Source organism: Chiloscyllium plagiosum, chromosome 9 (assembly GCF_004010195.1).
Source record: "Chiloscyllium plagiosum isolate BGI_BamShark_2017 chromosome 9, ASM401019v2, whole genome shotgun sequence".
NCBI classification, from domain to species: Eukaryota; Metazoa; Chordata; class Chondrichthyes; order Orectolobiformes; family Hemiscylliidae; genus Chiloscyllium; species Chiloscyllium plagiosum.
In genome coordinates, this window is record NC_057718.1 from 36,593,015 (window position 1) to 36,616,386 (window position 23,372).

General features: G+C 37.3%; 1 protein-coding gene across 6 annotated transcripts in view; it reads right to left on the reverse strand.

Moving 5' to 3' along the window:
- LOC122552779 (echinoderm microtubule-associated protein-like 4) overlaps positions 1-23,372 on the reverse strand; it is a 299,840-nt gene that overhangs the window by 94,048 nt on the left and 182,420 nt on the right. For 5 of the 6 annotated variants that reach the window (XM_043695706.1, XM_043695703.1, XM_043695705.1 and 2 more), the window contains 5 exons: positions 21,016-21,039; positions 18,904-19,044; positions 14,159-14,287; positions 10,148-10,173; positions 7,818-7,850 (listed from right to left, as the gene is read on the reverse strand). In XM_043695706.1, coding sequence (XP_043551641.1) covers positions 7,818-7,850; positions 10,148-10,173; positions 14,159-14,287; positions 18,904-19,044; positions 21,016-21,039 — 353 coding nt within the window. The remainder of the gene's footprint in view (positions 1-7,817; positions 7,851-10,147; positions 10,174-14,158; positions 14,288-18,903; positions 19,045-21,015; positions 21,040-23,372) is intronic. The other variant, XM_043695707.1, reaches the window with a different exon arrangement.

A 23,372-nucleotide genomic window follows, 5' to 3' on the forward strand; every position in this document is an offset into this window, starting at 1 on the left:
CAAAGATGGGCAAGTCAGGTGAATTGGCCATGCTAAATTGCCCATAGTGTCAGGTGCTTTAGTGGGAGGGAAATGAGTCTGGGTGTAGACTGGTTGGGCTGAATCGCCTGTTTTCACACTGTAGGGAATCTAATCTAATCACTGATTTGTTTGGACTTTTAAAACTTCTTTACCTATTCTTCCACATTGCAATTATTCGCTTTTAAAGCATTACAAAATGAAACTGTCCACGTTCATTATTCACAGTCACAGCAATGAAACACCACTGTTTTGGCAGACATACACTTCACACAAAAACCCGATCATGGTCAAACAAAAAGAGGAAACCAAACAAGTCCACTCCACTTTGTGCATGGGAAATCTTGTCTCGTGAACTTGATTGAGTTTTTTGAACAAGTAACGAAAAGGATTGATGAGGGCAGAGCAGTGAATGTGATCTATATGGATAAAAGCAAATTATTGCGGATGCTGGAATCTGAAACCAAAAGAGAAAATGCTGGAAAATCTCAGCAGGTCTGGCAGCATCTGTAAGGAGAGAAAAGAGCTGACGTTTCAAGTCTAACTGACCCTTTGTCAAAGCTTTGACAAAGAGTCAGTTAGACTCGAAACTTCAGCTCTTTTCTCTCCTTACAGATGCTGCTAGACCTGCTGAGACTTCCCAGCATTTTCTCTAGTGATCTATATGGACTTCAGTAAGGCGTTCAACAAGGTTCCTCGTGGTAGACTGGGTAGCAAGGTTAGCTCTCACAGAATACAGAGAAAAGTAGTCATTTGGATACAGAACTGGCTCGAAGGTAGAAGTCAGAGAGTGGTGGTGGGAGGTTGGTTTTCAGACTGGAGGCCTGTGACCAGTGGAGTGCCACAAGGATTGGTGCTGGGTCCACTGCTTTTCGTTATTTATATAAATGATTTGGATGTGAACATAGGAGGTATAATTAGTAAATTTGCAGATGACACCAAAATTGGAGGTGTAGTGGACAGCAAAGAAGGTTGTCTCAGATTACAACAGGACCTTGATCAAATGGGCCAGTGGGCTGAGGAGTGGGAGTGGCGGATGGAGTTTAATTTAGATAAAATGTGAGGTGCTGCATTTTGGAAAGGTAAATCAGAGCAGAACTTATACACTTAATGGTAAGGTCCTGGGGAGTGTTGCTGAACAAAGACCTTGGAGTGCAGGCTCATAGCTCCTTGAAAGTAGAGACACAGGTTGATAGGATAGTGAAGGTGGTGTTTGGTAATGCTTTCCTTTATTGGTCAGAGTATTGAGTACAGGAGTTGGGAGATCATGTTGCGGCTGTACAAGGCATTGGTTAGGCCACTGTTGGAATATTGCGTGCAATTCTGGTCTCCTTCGTATCAAAAAGATGTTGTGAAACTCAAAAGGGTTCAGAAAAGATCGACAAGGATGTTGCCAGGGTTGGAGGATGTGAGCTATAGGGGGAGGCTGAATAGGCTGGGGCGGTTTTCCCTGAAGCTTCGGAGGCTGAGGGGTACCTTATAGAAGTTTGTAAAATCATGAGGGGCATGGATAGGATAAATAGACTAGGCCTTTTGCCTGGGGTGGGTGAGTCCAGGACTAGAGGTTTACGGTGAGTGGGGAAAAATTTAAAAGGGACACTTATAGAAGTTTGTAAAATCATGAGGGGCATGGATAGGATAAATAGACTAGGCCTTTTGCCTGGGGTGGGTGAGTCCAGGACTAGAGGGCATAGGTTTACGGTGAGTGGGGAAAAATTTAAAAGGGACATAAGGAGCAACTTTTTCACGCAGAGGGTAATGTGTGCGTGGAATGAGCTGACAGAGGAAGTGGTGGAGGCTGGCACAATAACAGCATTAAAAAGACATTTGGTTGGGTATATAAATAGGAAGTATTTAGAAGGATATGGGCCGGGTGCTGGCAGGTGGGACTAGATTGGGTTGGGATACCTGGTCGGCATGGACGGGTTGGACCGAACAGTCTATTTCCATGCTGTATATCTCTATGACTTTATGACTCTATGACTCTAAATGAGACTACATTAGGTTAGGAAATCTCGTCAGCATTGACAAGTTGGACTGAAGGGTCTGTTTCTGTACTATATATCTCTATAATTCTATGACTTAAGTGTAAAACTGATGCCCTTCAAATATTTAAAACTAGTATCAAAATGAAGCTGCAATGTATTCAAGAACATAATACATATTTTTGCTTCTGCGACTTATTTGTTAGCAGTTTCTATCGGTATCTGTTATTTTTCCATTCATACATTTTGAATTGTGTTGCTATGTCAGAAAGACTTTTCAGTCAAATATAGCTAGATTTATTAATTAAGTTCAAATTTAAATGTTGGAATGAGATTATAACTTACGACTCCCTTTTGTTTTACCAGTAGTCAGGCTAACAAATACAGGTATACACAAACACTTATGGAACAATTATTCTTGTCTGCACCTAACGTCAATGACATCAAATGTCGTTGCGAGAAGCTGGACGTGTGGGCTAAGAGATTACAGAAGCAGACTAATGGAAGAAGTCTAAAACAAGACGGTCAGTCAATGAGTTGGAGGGGGTGGTGTTTGGGATTAGTCATCATAGTTGCAGAGGAAAGCAGATATCTAGGCTTCCTAGTACGAAGACAGATTAAATTAAGGTTTATGATTTGCAACAGGAAAACATCACAAAACTGCACATATAGCGCCTCGAAAACCAAATGGCTACTCAATGACTTTCAGGGTGGCAACTTCTTAAAGTTGTACAGAGCTCCACCATCAATGCTGTGCCCTCAGAACAGGATGTCTCCACTCCATTAAGTTCAACTGATCCGTAACCATGGGAAAAGAATTAGAAATACAGCCATGGCTAATCTGGTGCGATTCATTTAATGCTAATGCATAATGCCACCATTATAAAAAGAAAACAGAAAAAAAATAAATGTATGGTTGACAGGGACCAAAACGTCCTGCTGCAATCAAAGTTGCTTTCCCCACCGGAGACACAAGTGATAGCAGGTACCCACTGACAATTACTCTCCTTAATTATTTGCTTTATTAAATGTGCATGCATCTCTGTTTGATGAAAGAAATTCAGCTTTAATCCTTGAAAAACTTGTTGGGTCACTAAGAGTACAACAATATGGCTCAAAGCACAGCACTCTCTCTGAAATCAACAAAACAAAAACTTGATTTCAGATTAAGGAAACAGGGAGTTACTTTAACTGAAAAATAACATCCTGCTGGATAGATCTGGCAACGCCCTGTTATGGGAAATTCTGTGTCTTTAATTTTGAATAGATTAAGTAGTTTTAAATGTCTAAACAAATCAGTGATACACTTGTTCAGTAGACTGATGCCTTGAATAATTTCAAACTGTACTTAAGGGTCTCTCTGTATTAAGATCAGCTGAAAGATGTTGATTTGGTGGTCTTCGCGAAAACAGTAAAATATGTTCCCGAATGGAGGACAAATGTCTACTTTTTTTAGACATTGGTTATCTAAAAGCTGCAATCTTCACAAAAATAACTTTTAACATTAAATGCAAACTGAGGATTATGAAAGGTTGAGAGCATTGTGATCTCTGACAGCAAGTATTGGGAGTTACAGAAGTTAACCAATACATGGATCATAATTCCCCCATGGTGTTGCACTCAAAGTTCCTGACCTCTGAAACAGCCATTCTATTGTTTTAACATTTTCTTTCATACTAGCTGTCTCAATCAGTTGTATACAAAGCTCCAAGCACTTGTGCGTTTCTTTTTGGCAAACACCATTGTTGATTACTTGCTGACCTTGGTGTGATTTGTCACGGTCTTGGATATTTGTGCATTAGGTCTCTTATTTCATTCTCTCCCTTGATTGTTTGTACATCTTCAGATATCCCTGATATCCTGTTTCTTCAGTCTCCTAGTGTATGTCTTCTACAGTTGCAGTTTTTGTTTGTCTATTCTTTGGAACCTATCAGTTTTACCTGAATTAATACAGCTGATAGTAACTGAGCAGAATTTAAGTGTGGTAACCAAAGCAACAAACCAGTTGGCCCTACAGAGTGAGAAACCATAAAGATCCAAGATTCACCTGCATATTCTCTCAACAACTTCCACTAAAAACTGGCCAAATGGCACCATTGCCAGTGGGAGGTAGAGCCCTTGCAACTGGATAGGTAAACATGCTGGAAGGTAAACACAGATGTATAGCTGATGGAGGGATGCCCCAACTACCAGGAAGAGTCATTCAAAATTTTGGCCTTCCCTAACCTAGGCTTTCCAATTTTCTTCCCTTCTAATCTATATTGACCGTGCAAACTTTGGAGTTTAATCCAGAATCACAACACATTATCAGAATAGATGCGATTGAGACTGAATAACTGGGAGAATGGAATGGAGTCTTTACAGGAATTGCAGTGTGAGGGTGTCAGTGGATTTGTAGTGAATATTGGTGGTCGATCTATCCCAAGAAATAGGAACACTGATGTCGAGGAAAGAATTGAGTAATCAGGTATGGATTTGGTACTTTGTCCTGATCATTTCCATCTGTGGCTTGGTATCAATTTTGATTATGTGCTTTTTAAGCATATTTGCAGTGTATTACTATATTAAGGATTCTATACCATACATTAGTAACATATATAAATATTTTCCCTTCACTTGACTGTGTACTCAAATGTTAGTTTCTCACTGATATAGTCTCCTTTATCAATTTATCTCACTTTGTTCACTCCATTATCTTGCTCAGGCATTTCTATTCTTTTCTCTGTGCCCACATCACCTATCTGTGCTTCCCTCCACACATCCATGTCTGTATCTCTGAACCTGTGGTTTCACACATATCTGTAACGGTTTTGGTGTAAATATTATGCCCAACTGGCAAAAGGTAGTATTTTCCTGGAATTAGTAGCCTACCACATATTCCTCTATATTAAGTGTAAACTCCCGCAGCAAGAAAGGCTGAAGATAAATGTAATATAAATTATCTTGAAACAGGCAAATCAGAATGGCTAATATGCATTGGAGCTGGAAATGTGTTGCTGCAAAAGCGCAGCATCCAGGGAACAGGAGAATCGACGTTTCGGGCATAAGCCCTTCTTCAGATATGCATTGGAGGAGGATGAAGAGCTTCAGGGAGAGAGGAGAGTTACGCGACATAAAGAACCGCAGAGAAGGCAGAGCTATATGAGAAAGTGATGAGAGGATAGAATGATTGAAATGGGTGAAAAAAAGGATGGCACAATAAAGCAAGGGTGGTGAGGGAAGGTTGCAGGATATCCAAAAGGAAACAGAGCAGCAGGACATTTGTCGAGAATATAGTGTGCTGCCAAAATTGTGATATCAAAGATGGAGAGCAGGTTTGGAGGCTAATAGGTGATGGAAAGCACACCAGTAAGCTGGGTGATTACCTCAGGCATAGGCAGTTAAAAAGCTATTTCTGCTGGTTGGGAAGACTAAGACAAGGGAGTATAGCTATGATTTGGGGATGCCAACCAGCTGAGCTCAGGACATCAATGCAAGAGTTCCTTAGAGTAACATGCTAGACAGAATACTCTTCAGCTTCTTCATTGATGACCTGTCTTCTATCGTAAGGTCAGAAGTAGGAATGCTTGATGGTTGTAGAAGGTTCACGTGAGTCATTTTAGGATGAAAAGATTTATCTTATAAAACAAGATTATAGGTGTGATTAGGAATTTGGAAGAATAAAAGGTTACCTATTAAAACAAACCTGAATCATTTAAAATAAGATCTTGAGTTGAATGGATGAGGTGGCTACCCAGAGGATGTTCCCTCTTGTTGGGGAACTTCCTATGTAAGACAGAAATGAGGTTATTTTTCTCAGAGGATCATCAGAATGTGGAATTCTCTTCCCCAGAAAGTAGTGCAGACTAGGTCTTCAGATATATCCAAGGCCGAGTTAGAAAGATTTTTCATAGACAAGGAGTCAATGGTTATGAAAATTACAACAGGATGGTGGAACTGAGATTATAATCTGATCCTCCATGATTTTATTGCATGGTGCAGCAGGCTCAAAGGGCGAAATGGTCTATCCCACTCTCAGGTCTTATAGTTGCAGTGTATATAATATTCGCAACTCATCCCATATGGAAGCAGTCTGTGTCCACATGCAGCTAGACCTGTACAGCATTCAGGTTTGGATTAATATATTCAAAGTTTGTGAGAAGATTTGTAGCTCAGGTGCTCGTTGTTGTGGTTCTGTTCGCCGAGCTGGGAATTTGTGTTGCAGACGTTTCGTCCCCTGTCTAGGTGACATCCTCAGTGCTTGGGAGCCTCCTGTGAAGCGTTTCTGTGATGTTTCCTCCGGCATTTATAGTGGTTTGTCTCTGCTGCTTCCAGTTGTCAGTTCCAGCTGTCCGTTGCAGTGGTCGGTATATTGGGTCCAGGTCAATGTGCTTATTGATTGAATCTGTGGATGAGTGCCATGCCTCTAGCAATTCCCTGGTTGTTCTCTGTTTGGCTTGTCCTATAATAGTAGTGTTGTCCCAGTCGAACTCATGTTGCTTGTCATCTGAGTGTGTACCATTGATTGTTTCAGTGATAATTAAGGAAATAGAAGAGACAATGAAAAAAATGCCTTCTACTAAAATACCAACAAATCCAGGTCCAGATAGTCTATGTCCTACAGTTCTTAAAGAAACATCTGCAGAGATAGTACATGCACTCGTAAAGATTTTACAAAAGAACTCTAGGACATAGACTATCTGGACCTGGATTTGTTGGTATTTTAGTTCAAGTTTCTTCAATGCTTTTTCTCAATTGACAATGTTTAGGTTGTGCACTCTTATTTGCCCTTGTATTTCTGACACCACATTTATATGGTGTCGACCGTCATAGTAGGATGTCCACATTCCAAGAACAAATAAGAAAAATTCTAGAACCAAGGTAGTTATTGACGCTTAGGAAATCAAAAGTATTTGACACACTGCTGGTCTGGTATATATTTATACTCTGACATCCCATCGAACAGAATGAAACATTCCAGATTTACTGATGAAGGTTTCACGAGGTTGAACTATTGGCTTATAGAAGTTGGCTGGACAGCTAGTTTGTAACGCTGAAGATTGGATTCCACTTCCACAACAGCTGAGGTTACCATGAAGAACTCCCCTTCTCAATCTCTTCCCCTCACCCAAGATATGGGGATCCTCAGGCAAAACCATGTGGTAATTTTATTTTTATTTGTACCTCTTGAAACATATTTGTGTCCTTCAATTATTCATCTTTGTCTCTAAAATGAAGCAAACTTACTTCAGTTTTGAAGAAATGTTTACAGTTACTATTATGTTGAGCAAAGTTAACTGCTGCATTTTTAACTGATGATATTCAACAAGAGAAAACGCAATGTCAAAACACACTGAGTGGAAGCAGGGAAATCTCAGCTAAATTTAGACAACATGGAACTAGACACTGAGCTGGAGTATTTCAATCTCAAAACATAACCTTCAATACAAATCCTGAAGACAACAAAATATGCTGAAATGCCTCTTCACAATAGCATAATAGATAGCGCATACAAGACAAAGTTCTGGAGTACAAAAGACCTAATTTTATGACCTGTTCCTCAAGAGAAACATCACTGGATTTATCCTTGGGAGTACTGATTTTTTTTTATTGAAAACCACTTGAATGGTATAACAAGATAATTTACCCAGCTCTAACATTAAGGCAAGTACATACATACATGCATGCATGCATGTGCTAAGTTCATGAACTAATAGCTTAATTCCTATACAGTTAATGCTTTACAATTCTGGGTCCCAGCAAGTCAGTACAGAAAAATAGACTGCAGAAGCTAAAGTGAGAAAGCAGCTTTTAGGATGTTTGGTTGGTACTTACCTTGGCTGTAGGCTCCACGTCGTGAACTTTGGGCTGACCATAAGACAGAGATAAAACAACTTAAAACAAATCAATATATGCAAAATCACTACCAACCATTAACTGAAAACTCAAACTAAATTAAAAATAAATAAAGTGATGAGTGGAAAGACAGAAAACATACTAAGTAATAAATTAAGTGAACACAGGAAAAAAATCATAAGAGTCTAGTTATCCCATTATATTCATCATCTAATACTCTCCCCATGACAACATCCAACAGTTCCTTGAACTACCCAATATTTGACTTTACTGCACAACTGACATTTCTCCCAAAATTTACCTTTAGAGCAAAGATATCCTTCCGGATACCTGCTGAATTGATGTTGCATCATATCAATTTTTATTGTTGGATCTTAACTTTCTTTGCTTACCTTATCTAAACAATTTAATACTTTACACATCTGATGAGGTCTCATTTTAGTCTTGTATATTGTGAAATATAAAGCAGACATTTCTGATATCTTCTGATAGCTTGTCAGTTTTAAATTTGAAATTATTCTGATTGCTCTTTTCCACATCTTTTCAATTAGTGCCTGGGGAGCAATGATGTAGTAATCCAGAATCCCAGGTTAATGTTCTGAGTACATGGGCTTGAATCGCACCATGATAGTGAAATTTGAATTCAATAAAATCTCAAAGAGGAAGCTGTCTTAATTGCGACTATGTATGCATTGTTGATTGTTGTAAAAACCCACCGGGATCATTAATGCTCTTTAGGGAGGGATATCTTCCATCGTACTTAATCTGGCCTATGTGTGACTACAGACCCACAGCAATGTGGGACTGGCTCTTAAATGCCCTCTGGGGGCAATTAGGGATGGGCAATAAATGCTGGCCTGGTCAGTTATGTCCTGACGCCAGAAATAATTTTTTAAAAAGTGACGATCAAAGGCAACTTTACTTTTTGTGCGATTCAATCATCAATCATCAGATTGTGAAACTTCAGCAAGATTTCTGTTTCGTTTATGGTTCTTGGTATATCTTCTGTCGTTCTATTTATTGGATTTTAAAAACAATTTCAGTACAATGTCTGGATATAGACAGTGTTAATTATTGCTGCCCATGTTAGTTTCTAAACCTGTTTTGATTCATAGAACATAGAACAACACAGCGCAGAACAGGCCCTTCGGCCCTCGATGTTGCGCCGACCTGTGAACTATTCAATCTGATTAACTGCATACTATAGCATAGTTTACAGCCTACCTGCAGTACTTTGCTCCTATTCATGAAAGTATTTAACTTACTGTTAACCTAACTGCATCACTAATCTAGATTCAATAATACTGCTGCTATTTTCTTTCAGAGTTAACTCGTTAGATTTCTGTGTACTGTAGATTAGAAACAAAAGGAGTCCAGCCACTTACTCCTGTAGATCTGACGTTACACAGCTCATGAAAATATTGCTTCCAATTTATAGCCAATCCTATTTATGCTTCTGGTTCCACTAACTTAATTTAAGCATCAGTCTTTCATGTGAAACCTCCACAAAGATTACTGTAAAAAAAAAGTGAAAATCATACCCTAGATGGTCTTACTACCTACTTCAAATATGTGCAAAAAAGTTTCTGTGGTTAGGATGATTCCCATCTACACATTAAGGGCTGTTTTTAGTAAAAATGCTATGCAGTTACTATTTTTTTTTGTTACCAACATCAAATGGACCTGTTGTTACTGATTTATTTTTTGTATTCAGTTTTGCGCAACATCATAAGTGCTCACTGATTCTTCTCTAACAACAGTCACAGACTCATAAATCTGCTTCAACGTTTCAAGATATGTATCATCCGGCTCAAGGCATCATTAACAATAATTCCTTCCTAACTGATCAAATAATTTTGCTGCAAAAACTTTCCAATAATCTGATTTTATCGCAATCTCACCCTGCACAACATTGTTCACCTTTAAACATATTGCTCATTCTGGGATATTCCAAAATACATTATCTTATCAATAGAAGTGTCATTTTATTCATTTGCACAGCACAAAAGCTATTTCATAAATATAATCAAAGTACAAAGATTTTTGAAAAATTTAAAGTTACAATGAATTCAAATCATAGAAAAGCATTAAACCTTAAATGATTGCCTCTCTTTATAGTCTCTTTGCAAGATTCAGATCCTCATATTTTAATACAAAACTATGAACTATTTTGTAACTATGAATTGAACTAACAGATTCAATTTCAACTACTTTTAATATGGATAAACAAATTAAATGTGTTATGGATTATTCAAGAGTCGACAATTAAAGTTTTGCAAGCATAGATAATTGAAAATTTTTGTTTTTACCTTGACTGATAGGTGGTTCCTTAAATCTGGCAAACAAAAGGAATAAAGTATTTAAGTGAAATTCAAACAACCAGCCCTTAGACAAATCAGAATAAGCATAACACACCAAATGTACTTGTCAATCTAACTTAAAAGACTATCTCCAATGCTTGGTCAAAAATCCAAACTCTTCCTATTTACTACTTACATTCCACAAAAATTAATGTTGCCCAGATGCAAACACATTCAACCACAGAATTATAAAATAGTACGCCAAAGATAATTGCTCAGTTCATGCCTGCACATTTAAGCACAGAGTGTCAAGGCTACCACCTCAGTGGTGGGCATTACGTTCCTGCCAATACAATCCACTAATATGGCAACAAGTTATGAGAAAGGTTAGGAGAAAGTGAGGACTGCAGATGCTGGAGATCAGAGCTGAAAAACGTGTTGCTGGAAAAGCGCAGCAGGTCAGGCAGCATCCAAGGAGCAGGAGAATCGCCGTTTCTCGAAGGTGTGCCAAGCAGGCTAAGATAAAAGGTAGGGAGGACGGTCTTGGGGAGGGGCATTGGGAATGCGATAGGTGGAAGGAGGTTAAGGTGAGGGTGATAGGCCAGAGAAGGGGTAGGGGCGGAGAGGTCGGGAAGAAGATTGCTGGTCAAGAAGGCGGTGCTGAGGCCAAGGGTTGGGACTGAGATAAGGTGGGGGGAGAAGAAATGAGGAAGCTGGAGAAATCTGCATTCATCCCTTGTGGTTGGAGGGTTCCTAGGCAGAAGATGAGGCGATCTTCCTCCAGGCATCGTGTTGCCATGGTGTGGCGATGGAGGAGGCCAAGGAGAAGAAATGAGGAAGCTGGAGAAATCTGCATTCATCCCTTGTGGTTGGAGGGTTCCTAGGCGGAAGATGAGGCATTCTTCCTCCAGGCATCGTGTTGCCATGGTCTGGCGATGGAGGCGGCCAAGGACCTGCATGTCATTGGCGGAGTGGGAGGGGGAGTTAAAGTGTTCAGCCGCAGGGCGGTTGGGTTGGTTGGTGCAGGTGTCCCAGAGGTTATCTTTGAAACGTTCCGCAAGTAGGCGGCCTGTCTCCCCAATGTACAGGAGAAAGGTATAGCTCAGTTAAACTTACAAGTAATTGTCACTGCAGAGAATATATACAATTGTACAGCATCTAGAGAAGTTAAGACATCAATGGGCATTAGGGATTGGAGTAAAATCTCCAATAAGCTTAAGCTGATGCTCTAGAATAAGCAAACAAACTTAGGAGAATCAGGCACTTAGTCACAGTTAGAAAATGAAATTGCAAAATATGTCAATGATAGACTCCAGATCTATCCAAATGTTTGTCCTGAAACAAGTCAGAAAATTAGCAAAAGCAGATTTCAAAGCCATCCCTGGATGGTGTATCATTTTATGACAAACATTTTGCACTGTAACAGAAGGCCAAGTTTCATAGTAACTTCCTTCAGAATTTGATGTCAGGAGTATTACATACCACTGGCTCAAATTCAAACATCCAGAGAAGAATTGATTCAGATAAGTTTGTACTGGGAACAATACAATGCTTCTGTGAATATGACATGTCAGCTAATGAAACACAGAGAAGTTTGGGAGAGAAAGCATTAATACTAGTGAAGACAACTGGCCATGAAGAGAGTAAAATTACCATTGAGCTGTCGCATATATTCGATGGAACAAAGCTGAAACAATGGTGATATCAAAGAGAAAAACTCTCCCAAAACAACAAATTCCAAAAGGAACCACTTAACATTCATGATAAAAGATGGATGGAAGCAAGGTGTCTTGAAAATATGGCTGAGGAAGGTTTGGAGTTGCCACCGAGGAGAACAATGTAAAGAAAAAAAAAAGTCTCCTCATCTAGAACTTACTCAGATCACATATGGTCAATGTCGCTGAACTAAGATGGCAAAACAGAGATACTGCAGTGATTCAAAGTAGTCTACCTAGCTTTACTCAACCAGTGGGTGTATTTCTAAATAAGCTCTTCATGGATAGTGTGAGGAAAAAAGTGGAATGATGGGATGATTGAAAGACAGAAGGCATTGACCTCTGGAGGCTATGCAAGGGCTCTGAAAATGACTCACTGATGTGAATAGGTTGCAGAGGCCTGGGATGAAAGGAAAGTGGAAATTGCTGTTAAATCTTTCAGTAAATATGGACCATCCAATGGTACTGATGATACAGATGATGATTATTGGCTGATGATGTCATAAAGATTATGTTGATGGATTCATATGGTGAAATGATTTAAGCAGCATATAATGACATCTTATTTGGTTCCGAAGACAGGAGGGCGATTTGAGTTTTTTTAATAATCCATGCTCAGGGTATGATCTGCTACGTACCATTCTTGTCAGTAATGCAAAAAACTGATTAAAATCATAATTCAGGCTTTGTTTCGGATGCATTTGAGAAATTTAGGTCACTCTTTTTAATGCCCATCTCAACAGAGATTATTTTAAAATAAAAATTAAGTAAGATAACACATTGGTATTACTTTTGGGAATGTGGGATAAGCACGCATAGTTTCTAACCTGGCAACCCTGTGCTAGTGAGATGATGAGTGTGGGCAAGTTGCAAGCTTTCAAAAATATTACTCAAAAATCAACCTTTTAGCTAAAAATCTAGTCCAAGAAGCTTAACTTTGACATAAGCAGATGACATCCACACAAACAGCACAATGATTACCAATGTCAAAAAAATTCAGTTATTAGATAGGATTAGAAAAATGCAGTCAAGAACTTTATGAATGTGAACCTCATGAACATGCAAAATAGAAAGAAGTTAATCAAGGTCATCATTTCAAGATAATCAAGGTCATCATTTCAAGTTAAAGCACAACTGCAGAATTAACTGAAGTAAAGCATTGTCAGGGACAGGGTAAGAATGCAGTATTTCCTTGCAATGACGTGCCACAAAATGGAAATGTCTTCTGGATAAGTCAGAGGAAGAAAGTGCTCAATAATCATTTAAGAGGTAGTCAGATGGTGCAATGGGTTATTGTAGTCTTTTTTCAATAGAAGGGAAATAGAAACAGATCAAATGGCCTTCCCTCTTATCCTTGTACATTTAATGCTGCCCATACTATGTTGTAAGCTTTGAAATCACAAAGGATATTTGGGAAATTGAAATGCAATTATTTTATAGAAACTAAACTTGAAACACATTAAATTAGCCTCCAAAAATATTGTCAGGAATTGCAATCTATTTATATAGGGCAGTATCCTTTGCATACGGTATCAAGTATAAATTTACAAGTATATGGGGATGGGAAGACATAAAGGCTCTTATCAAGTTGAAGTCATCATTGGGTGCTCAGCAATTCAAAACATTCCTTTCACTTTCCAAGTAAAATGTTAGAACCAAGCATGTACGGAGCAAATATTGCACAATCTGAAGAGATCCATATATTGTTTTCAACTAATATTCCTTTTGAGTGAAGCTATCATATGTGGAATCATGTAAGGTGTCAAAATGCAAGGAAATGTGTTACGCACAATATAACAAAAAAGTGGTATATCTCATACATAGTGTAAATATGTCTAACTGCTTACAAAAACAACTGATGGGAAAACAAGTGTGCAGAAGCCTACTCTCAGGACCCTATCTTGACCAACACTTGTTTGTATGCAGTAGAAATCAAATGTTCATGCACAGAAACAAAAATGGCTGAAATGATCTTGATGGTTTCCTGGAACTACTAGTAAAAGTTGACGTAAAAATCTCCATCTGCCAGTATCACAATAAAATCAACAGAAATATTATAGATATAGCATCTAGTTACTGTTCAAATACATAGTTAAAGTTGCAAAAATATCATTAACAAAGTAATCAGATTCTTCTCTAAAGAGGCCCTGGGTGACTGGCTTTCCTCACCCAACATTTTAAAATTTGGCAGTTCTATAAACATGTTACATTTCACTCCACAATATGCCAGAAATATAAACTCTTGTATTTCAAAGATTCATTATTAATAAATAAAATTCAACCATTAAATGTTACTCGTGCTTACTTATCTGAACTTTTATGTTTTGATAGTAACTTAGATGTTGAATGAGCTTTCAACATTTTGTTACGATGCTCATCAGAACCTTCCCAGCTGCTGCTATGTGACTTTTCAATTGTTGAACCACGTTTTAAACTGTAAGAAACAGAAGATTATCAGAATGCATGAAGCAAGCTTACATGATATTTCAAGTAAATGAAACACCAAGAACCAGGTGGGAAACAGTGGAAGCAAATCTTCAAAGCTAGACAAAGGGAAAAGTTAGATTAATCTAGCATATCATTGTAAGTAAAGCGCCAAAAAGCAGTGCAAGTCACAACAGTAATGTTGCAGGACATATTAACCACAGCAAGGAGGAAACTACAATTTTTATTTATTTTATATAATACCAATAGGTGACAAATTTTTAAGCATCATTTTTAAGTGATAGAGATAATTTGTGTGTGTAAGATTTAGCATCTTCAATTTGAGTGTGCAATATTCTGTTTGTCTACCATGTGGTATTTTGTTAAACACTACGGTAGGTAACACTTCTGAACACTACAGTACAAAGCTAATGATGACTGATTCCTATCACTTTAAAATTTAACAGTTTATTTATCAATATAATGAGAAAGGGAAATTCTGAAAAGCTAGAATAATTTTAGTACTTCAAATGGAGGAGAATGCAAGAAAAAAATCCAACAGGATTCATACTAAGCTTTTAAAAACTGTTTAAATTAAACTGTAAATCTGATGAATTTATATTACAACACAAAGAGCAAACAAGTGAGTCATACCTCAAAAATTCTCTTTTTTTTTAAGTAAACTTGTTTATTCTGGATTTTCACCAAAGAGAATGTGCAAACAAGCATTTGATTGTTTCGAACTAGCATTGTTATAAGGTGTTTTTTTAAAGGTTTATATTTGATTATGCTGTTGAAAATAATTTCTGGATGTGCAAATTCTCTTTAATCTACAGGTTCTGAAAGCAACTTAGATCAAAAGAGTTTTGGGATTACTTATGTCACTAGTTACACCAAATAAACTAATGAATATATAACAAGTCTTGCAAAAAGTACATCTGTTTAAAATTAAAGCTGTCTTTTGCAATTTAATGGCTTTTTGTATTGGATTTATTCAGAGCAAAACATATCACAGTAGATGAAGTTTATGTACCAAAAAATAATCTTTTTCAAGGAAGAGAGCCATCTAAATTAGGATTTGCCCCTTGATATCAGTTTCATTTCTCTTGTACAATAACCTTGATTTGTTTTATTCCTATTTTTAATCTTTTTTCTGTGTTTCTCAGTAATTTCCATATAAAAGATGTCATTAGCTTTCTAATAAAAAAAGGTGAGCAGCCCCAATTTGTAGAATGACAGGGTGGCACGGAGGCTCAGTGGTCAGCACTGCTGCCTCACAGCGCCACGGACCCAGGTTCAATTCCAGCCTTGGGCGAATGTGTGTGTGGAGTTTGCACATTCTCCCCGTGTCCGCACGGATTTCCTCCGGGTACTCCGGTTTCCTCCCACAATCCAAAGATGTGCCAGTCAGGTGAATTGGCCATTCTAAACTGCCCATTGTGTAAGGTGCATTAGTTAGAGGGAAATGGATCTGGGTGGGTTACTCTTCGGAGGGTCGGTGTGGACTTGGTGGGCTGAAGGGCCTGTTTCCACATTGTAGGTAGTCTAATCTAAAAAAAAATTATAGGTTCACTGCACTTCCTCTGTTATGGCTTTACTTTGTACTTAACCATTTTAATAGCTTATTACTAACATAACTGAACACTGAAGTACAGAAAAAGAAGTTTCATCCCTCCCCATGTAGTTTCTGTTAGGGTAATAATAATACTGTAAAAATGTAGAGTCATGCAAAGTTGAAGAGGTTAAAAAATACAAAAGATGCATAATATACATAACCTGGACTATGCTCCACAATTTATAAGCATATATTTCAAAGGCAAACAAAAAGAGCAGCAAACTACCAGTTTTTAAAATGTAGCAACATGCATTGTCTGTTTTAGAATAGAAGCCCAGCAGAAGTAAATTCAGGATTTCATGCACACTGTATGCAAACAAGGCCCTGGTAGTGCGTTAACGTCCAACAAGAACTTAAAAGCTGCCAATAGTTTAGATCAACTCTTAACAATTTCACAACCATTATTTATTTTATGTCATTAAAAATTAAATCTTAATATGCACTAAAGTAATAGACATCGACAATTACTTGCTAATGAGTACGACTGTCAACCTAAGAAATTCTATGTCACTGGTCACTAAATTAATATTACTATTTTCATTACAATACTGCAAGGTCACGGCCTTGACATTGAAACAATTTTAAACCTAGCCTTACACAGACACTTGACATTTTGGAGTCTTGTAGTTTAAGAATTTTCATTAGTTTGGCAGAGTGTTTTCTTGCAAGAAGGTAGGCACGAACCGTTATTTATATACTGGGTGACCTAACCAATTTATCTGGGGATGACAACTAATTTTACCTTTACAGTTAATAATTCTCAGCAGCATGCATAAATTCGTGGTGAAAATATTTGAGACAAACAAAAACAGAATTCAATATTAAAAGAATTCTGGAAAGTATGATTTTTAAACATTAATTATGCATGGCAATTTACAAACAATATTAGTATAGTATAAATTTCCTCTCCATGATTTATAGTTAAATTATTGCTGTTAAAATAGCAGATAAAATATAATTCAAAATTTATCTGAGTATAATTTTAAAAAGTGAAGACTTCACAAGTTTAATCAATGGTTTCAACTTTATAACTTCATTCATATCTTACCTAGACTCAGTCATACAGCACGGAACCTTTGATATTTATTAAATTAACCTAGTTTTCAAATACAGTGTAATGGAGACTAATTTACTTTCACCATTACAGTTTAACTATCAGATTTTTGCAACCAAATAACATTTGTAATTCAAAATTACAGAGCACACATTTCTTCAAACCGAAGAATAGTTGTTGAAGATATATTGTTAAGAGATGATCAAGACCAGACAAAATTCAGTTCTTAGAAGTTTGGTACAGTAAAGAATTTAAGAACGTAGGGTTGTAACGATAATCAGGCACAATAAATGTGTTACATTAAATAACCATTCAACAAAAGAACGCTAATTTTATATCCACTGTCAACCAGGATAGAGATTAAGCCCTAGCCTTATATGTTGATGTAAATATGCATTATTAAGAGATTCTCAGCTCTTTGTTCTCAAACACATAGTACCGCCTATATCGATGGTCAACCAGGAAAACAAGGTTCAACTCACTCAGCTTTAAAGTTGACAGATGAAGCTAATATTGTTTTTCTTCTCCCTTTAATTAAATTCCCAACTTTGGACATTGTAAATCTATGTTTTGTTAAAAATGTAACTGTGAATATAAATTTGAATGCACCTGTTTTATTAGTGAATTAATTTGAAAATAGGAAAAACCTCCTGCATAAGTCATCTTGATTAATATTCTTTTCTTAGTTTCTGTAACTTGCCAAATCATTGCTGAGAAAACAAGTCTTACCCCTGGAGCTTTGATCAAGCTACTCCAGAGCTACTCTAAGGAAGACCTTGAATGCTACATGTGATGGCCTTCCCAGCATTCCATCATAGATGGCAAAGCTGAATTCATAAAGTCAGCATAGAGAGTTTAGGCATCGCCCCATGTTTTATCACTGTTAGACACAGTTTGTTATTCTGAATTTTTCCGCAAAACCCTGATCTCTCTCTGAATCCCACTCAGTGTTGTGGAATTTCAAATCGCTCCATTTTCCAAAAGCTGAAATTCTCAAATCTATTAATCCAAACACCAAATTTAAAGGTTCTCCATGATTTGATGAGAAAGCAGTCACCATCAAGCAAAAATGTGCAGATGGCCTGTAATTCTTTTAAGATTGAGGCTTTCGATCCTTATGTGAAATATTAAGATGCAATAGAATTACTTTTAAATTTAAATGAGTAGGAACTAAGCCAGCAATATCTTCCTTACTTTTTTCCTCATTTAATTATGATGTGTACTTTTCAGACACACCTTGTACCTCATCAGGGTTTTCTCGTTTGTGACCAAAAGCTTAGTTTAGGTTCCAGTCAGATTCCACTGCATGAACATGCATAGTTCTAACCTGGTGAGAATTGTATCAAATACTGCCTGAGCCATATCTTGTGCAGATGCCTGCACGCAGTAGAGCTTTCGCCAGACATTTGAGAACTCTAACACATAGAATGCGGTGAGAGGTGCAGGGAAATCCACTTGCTCCTAATATTTCAACCACTGTGAGTGAGTTTACAAGTGCCAACTGAATCCAACCTTTTCCATCCAACTGAATTCATATTCAATATAATGTCAAGTGGAAAGAGTGCAAAATAACTCCATACTTAAGATTAGCAATCAAATTTTTGCCAGCTTCGGTTGGGTTCCTAAATTGGGTTCCTAAATTCATGCTCCTAGTTTAGAGCAAGTAAAAGTAATAGCCTTCAAATTCTATTACCCATAATATATAACAGAAGGAGTGAAAAATTAAAACCCTGCTGAGTTAACAGGGTTCGAACCATAATAACAAAAAGCTGAGGAAAGTAACGCAATGAATACTGCAACCTCATCTCTGTGCAAAGGCCTTTCTTAAACATTAAAATGGATTTTCTTTAATACAATTTAGTGAAGTTGAACTTCTGTAAGATTTTATTCTACTAATAATGTGGATGCTAATATCGTTACAACCCTAATGCACTTTGTATTACTGTATCCTGAAAACCTTTTTGCTGAAGCAGGGTTCTTGTTCTCTTGAGTGTGCCTTTGCGATTGGGGAGATTGTGAGGATTGAGAAGTTTGATGATTAGATTGAGTTTCGTCATCAGTCTCTTTATCCTGGTGTTTTTCATTTTTCTCCGGATTGCTGGAAAAATGCATCAGATGACAAAAGTACGAAGAAAAATCATATTGATTGGTCAGCATAAAAGCAAAATTATTTAAACATGTTATTGCAGGATGCAAGGAAGTCAGATGAATATTTTACTTCAATTTTTAAAAAATACCTTCTTCAGATGAATGATTATTTGATGAAAATGAAATAATAGCAAGAAATGCAAAATAATATCTTGGCAAGCACCAAATCGCAAATTTTCTGACTTTCAATTTTTTATTCTTAAAAACAGAAGATAGCCATACGGTAGATTTTTATGTTTTGCATTATACATTGCCCAGCTAGAAGAAATTGAACACTTAATATATTAAAAGAAAACAAGTCTTGAAGATAAACTTGTTTTTCATTTTCTAGCTAACATTGCATGAAATTCAAATATTCAGCTTCCTGCTGAGAAACTGTTTTTAATAAAATGACAAGGGAAGGATGTGGGAGTTCCAACAAAGCTGGAACTTAAAAGAAAACTTCAAAGCTTCAGCTGTTTTGGTCACCATTTTGATCCAAAATATTGGCCAGTGGGCTGGGAATACTTGGGGAAAGGGGAGGTAATGGGGAATTTGAAATTACACTCCAGGGAGATACATTCTGGGCCAGAAGAAATAAGCATGCCAAAACAGGAGCTTCAAAGCAAGAGTTTTAAGTTTTATAAACCTGAAATGAATCTTTTTGTCAGCGCACAGGAGATTAAAAACTAAAATGTCACCAACATCGGGATGCATCAAGGTTCAAGTTGATTAGACACCGACAAAAAAAGTGCCAGAGCAACCCAATGTTGCATTTTTATTCCTGAAATATAATTCAAATTGATTTATTCTTACAATAAATTTTCTGGACAATAATGTATTTCCAAACTTAACCCTCACTTGATTTTTTGTTTTATCTCATCTACCAATTTATCCATGTGCCTGGCCAAGGTTATAAATTAGTTTGATTTTCAGTTTGCTTTATAAAATGAATGCTTCGTAAAACATTCAGAATACAGAAACAGTTCTTCAATACCTCTTAGTTGAAAAATTTGGGTTGCCAGTTAGTTTCTGATCTCACCCATCTCAAGGTCCTGACTGTTTCGTGGATTTGTGACATAATGGAATGAGCAAATCAAAGCATTAGTTATTCTGAGCAGCATTTTTAAATCAAAGAGTGCGGTGCTGGAAAAGTACAGCCGGTCAGACAGCATCTGAGGAGGAGGAGAATCAACATTTCGAGCATAAGCTCCTCATGAAAGGCTTATGCTTGAAACATCGATTCTCCTGCTCCTCAGATGCTGCCTGACCGGCTGTGTTTTTCCAGCATCATGCTATTCGACTCTGATCTTCAGCATCTGCAGTGCTCACTTTGTCCCAGCATTTTTAAATGACCTAGTCGCAATACAGCAGCGCTAGAGGCAGTCTGAGGAAAGTACATCCTCAGTCAGGATGCACAGTATGGAGAGATTCTTTGAAGGGAAAAATAAATTCCTAAACAAAATTTCTAACTTTCAGCATATTACATGTAAATTTATTGTCAGTTCTAAAAGTAACACATATGCACTGGTCTGCGACAATGTAATTATGGTTTATAAAACCTGTTAGACTAGTCATTTTAACACTGTTGCCAAAGTATCACTTTTCAACCTAAACAGAATTCAACAGTTAACTTATCAGGCTTCATATTATTAAAGCTCTAGGCAAGAGTTAAAAAATTTATAGTAAATCATAATGCTGTTTTTCCCCTTTAAAAAGGTAGCAATTCAAACTGCAGATTATATTCTGTACTCAGATTTAAGTAAATTCTTTTAAAACTTAGAAATCTAAACTAATCAATGATGCAGACACAATTCTATTTCATTATTTCAGTTTTTACCTTTTTATTTATTTATAACCCATTACTACTCGACAGTTCATCCATTATAGAATTACGCAAGCCAACTTTGCCCAAATGAATAGGATATAAAAGGCAACTTACTTTTTTTGTTCTTTCAGACCATAACTGTGAATAAAAGAAAAGTAATGCTGTGATTGTAAAATTATATGTGCATATGCACAATGTCATGCAATTAGAAGCTTCTAAAAAATTCTGGAAATAAATAATTGGAATTTGGTGTTTTAAAACAATTAGGTATTTTTTTGCTTAAGAGATCAAAACGTATAGAACTTTCTCAAAAGTTGAAGTTATGCAAAATCAATGTACAGTCATGTTCTAAGTTGTAAAACCAATGTAAAAGGACGCTATACACTTTAAAATAATCTAAAAACCTTTTACACGTTCAGACACTTTTGATGAAAGCATGCAAAATGAAAATTTGAGCAAATGGATGAAAGGGAGTTTAAGAATGTCAATCAAAAGAATTTTTTTTTCATTTTATTTCATCTACCAATTTATCCATGTGCTTGCGCCAAGGTTACAAATTAGTTTGATTTTCAATGAACATCTTAAGAAAGCAAACATTTGTTTCCCAAGAGTCTCCGATGAATAGTGTTTGTTTTGGTTTTTGTTCATTGAAGTTAAATAAACCACCAAATGCTGAAAATCCTGCAAAATAAACAACATGTTGGGAACTTTACATTAAACATGGCAATGTGATTCGTATCATTAACAAATGGAGGGAATTTGGTTGAATTCAACATTCCAACGGGATTCCTTTAGGATTATTTTTAAAGCTTTTTTTAAAGTCCCACCCTACCCATCCTCTCCCTATAACTCAAACCCTCCAGTCCCAGCAACATACTGGTAAGTACTTTATAAATCCTCTCCATTAAATAATATCCTTCCTATAGTAGGGTGACCAGAAATGTACACAGTACTCCAGAAGAGGCCTCGCCACTGACCTGCAAAACCTCAATGTGACACCCCAACTCCTGCACTTAACTGTCTGAGCAATGAAGGCAAGCGTGCTAATTGCCTTTTTAACCACCCTGTCAACCTGCTACACAACTTTCAAAAAACTAGGTACCTGAACCCTTAGGTGTATCTGTTGAGCAACACTCCCCATTTCTTATGAAGGGCTTTTGCCCGAAATGTCGATTTTCCGGCTCCTCGGATGCTGCCTAATCTGCTGTGCTTTTCCAGCACCACTCTGATCTAAACTCTGGTTTCCAGCACCTACAGTCCCCACCTTTGCCTAACACTCCCCAGAGTCCTACTATTAACTATAAAAGTTCTACCTTTGTTCACTTTAGCAAAATGCAATACCTCGCATTTATCCAAATTAACTCCATCTGTCACTCCTCAGTCCACTAGCTCATCTGATCAAGATCCCTTTGTAATCTTAGATGACCTTCTTTGCTATCAACAAGAACATTAGTTTTGGTGTCATCTGCAAACATAGTAACCATGCCTGCTAAATTCTCATCAAAATAATTTATATAAAATGACAATGAACCCAGAGCCATTCCCTGCAGAACACCATAGGACTCCAGTCAGAAGAACAAGCCCCCACCACCAAGTTCCATTTCCTATTGGCAAGTCAATTTTGTTTCCCATTGACAAGCTCTCCCTGAATCCCATGTGATCTAACTTTACTAATCAGTCTACCATATGGAACCTTTGTCAAAGGCTTTACTAAAGTCCAGTATTACCAATGGATTTCTAATTCCTGAAATGTAACAGTGATACAGGGTATTAAATTTTCATTGAGGGCTGCGGATTTCAAATTTTGTCTGTGCATGTGGAAATTGTAATTCACAGGACTTTCTGCTGGGATTGCTTCTAGCTTTTTCAAATCCATGTGAAAAGGAAACGATTGAGAAGCACACATTATGAGGATAAGAGGTACAGTAATTTGAAGTTTTTCAGTTTACATTGAAAATGAGGTGTCAAATCAGTTTGCAAAGATTCTGGCAGTCCAACATGGGAAAACTTGAAATTTTCCATTTTGAGAGAAAGCATATAGAAGAACCACAATCTGAATGATGAGAAATGGCAAGTGTGGTGAAAGGGTTAAAATTATGTCCCAATACATGTGTGAATCTTATTATGAATATGTTACCGGAATGGAAGGTGTTGCTTAGTCTTGCCCTGTTGTTCGCATGAATATGTTACCGGAATGGAAGGTGTTGCTTATGGTGTTTATGCTACCAGCCTTGATAAGGAACAGACACTGTCAAACAGGATGTTGCAAGCTTAATTGGTTCCAGCTGAAACTCGTAAAGAGTCTTGCCCTGTTGTTCGCATGAATGTCTAGATCTCGAAAGAGTATATAAGCTGGGAAAGTCCCCAGTTCGGTAGAGTCTGCTCCGGGTTACGTTTAACCGCCGAGCGTGGGTTGTTGGCAACCGCTCTACGAGAACTGACGGCTCCCAGTTCCGGTAACATGTAGAGTG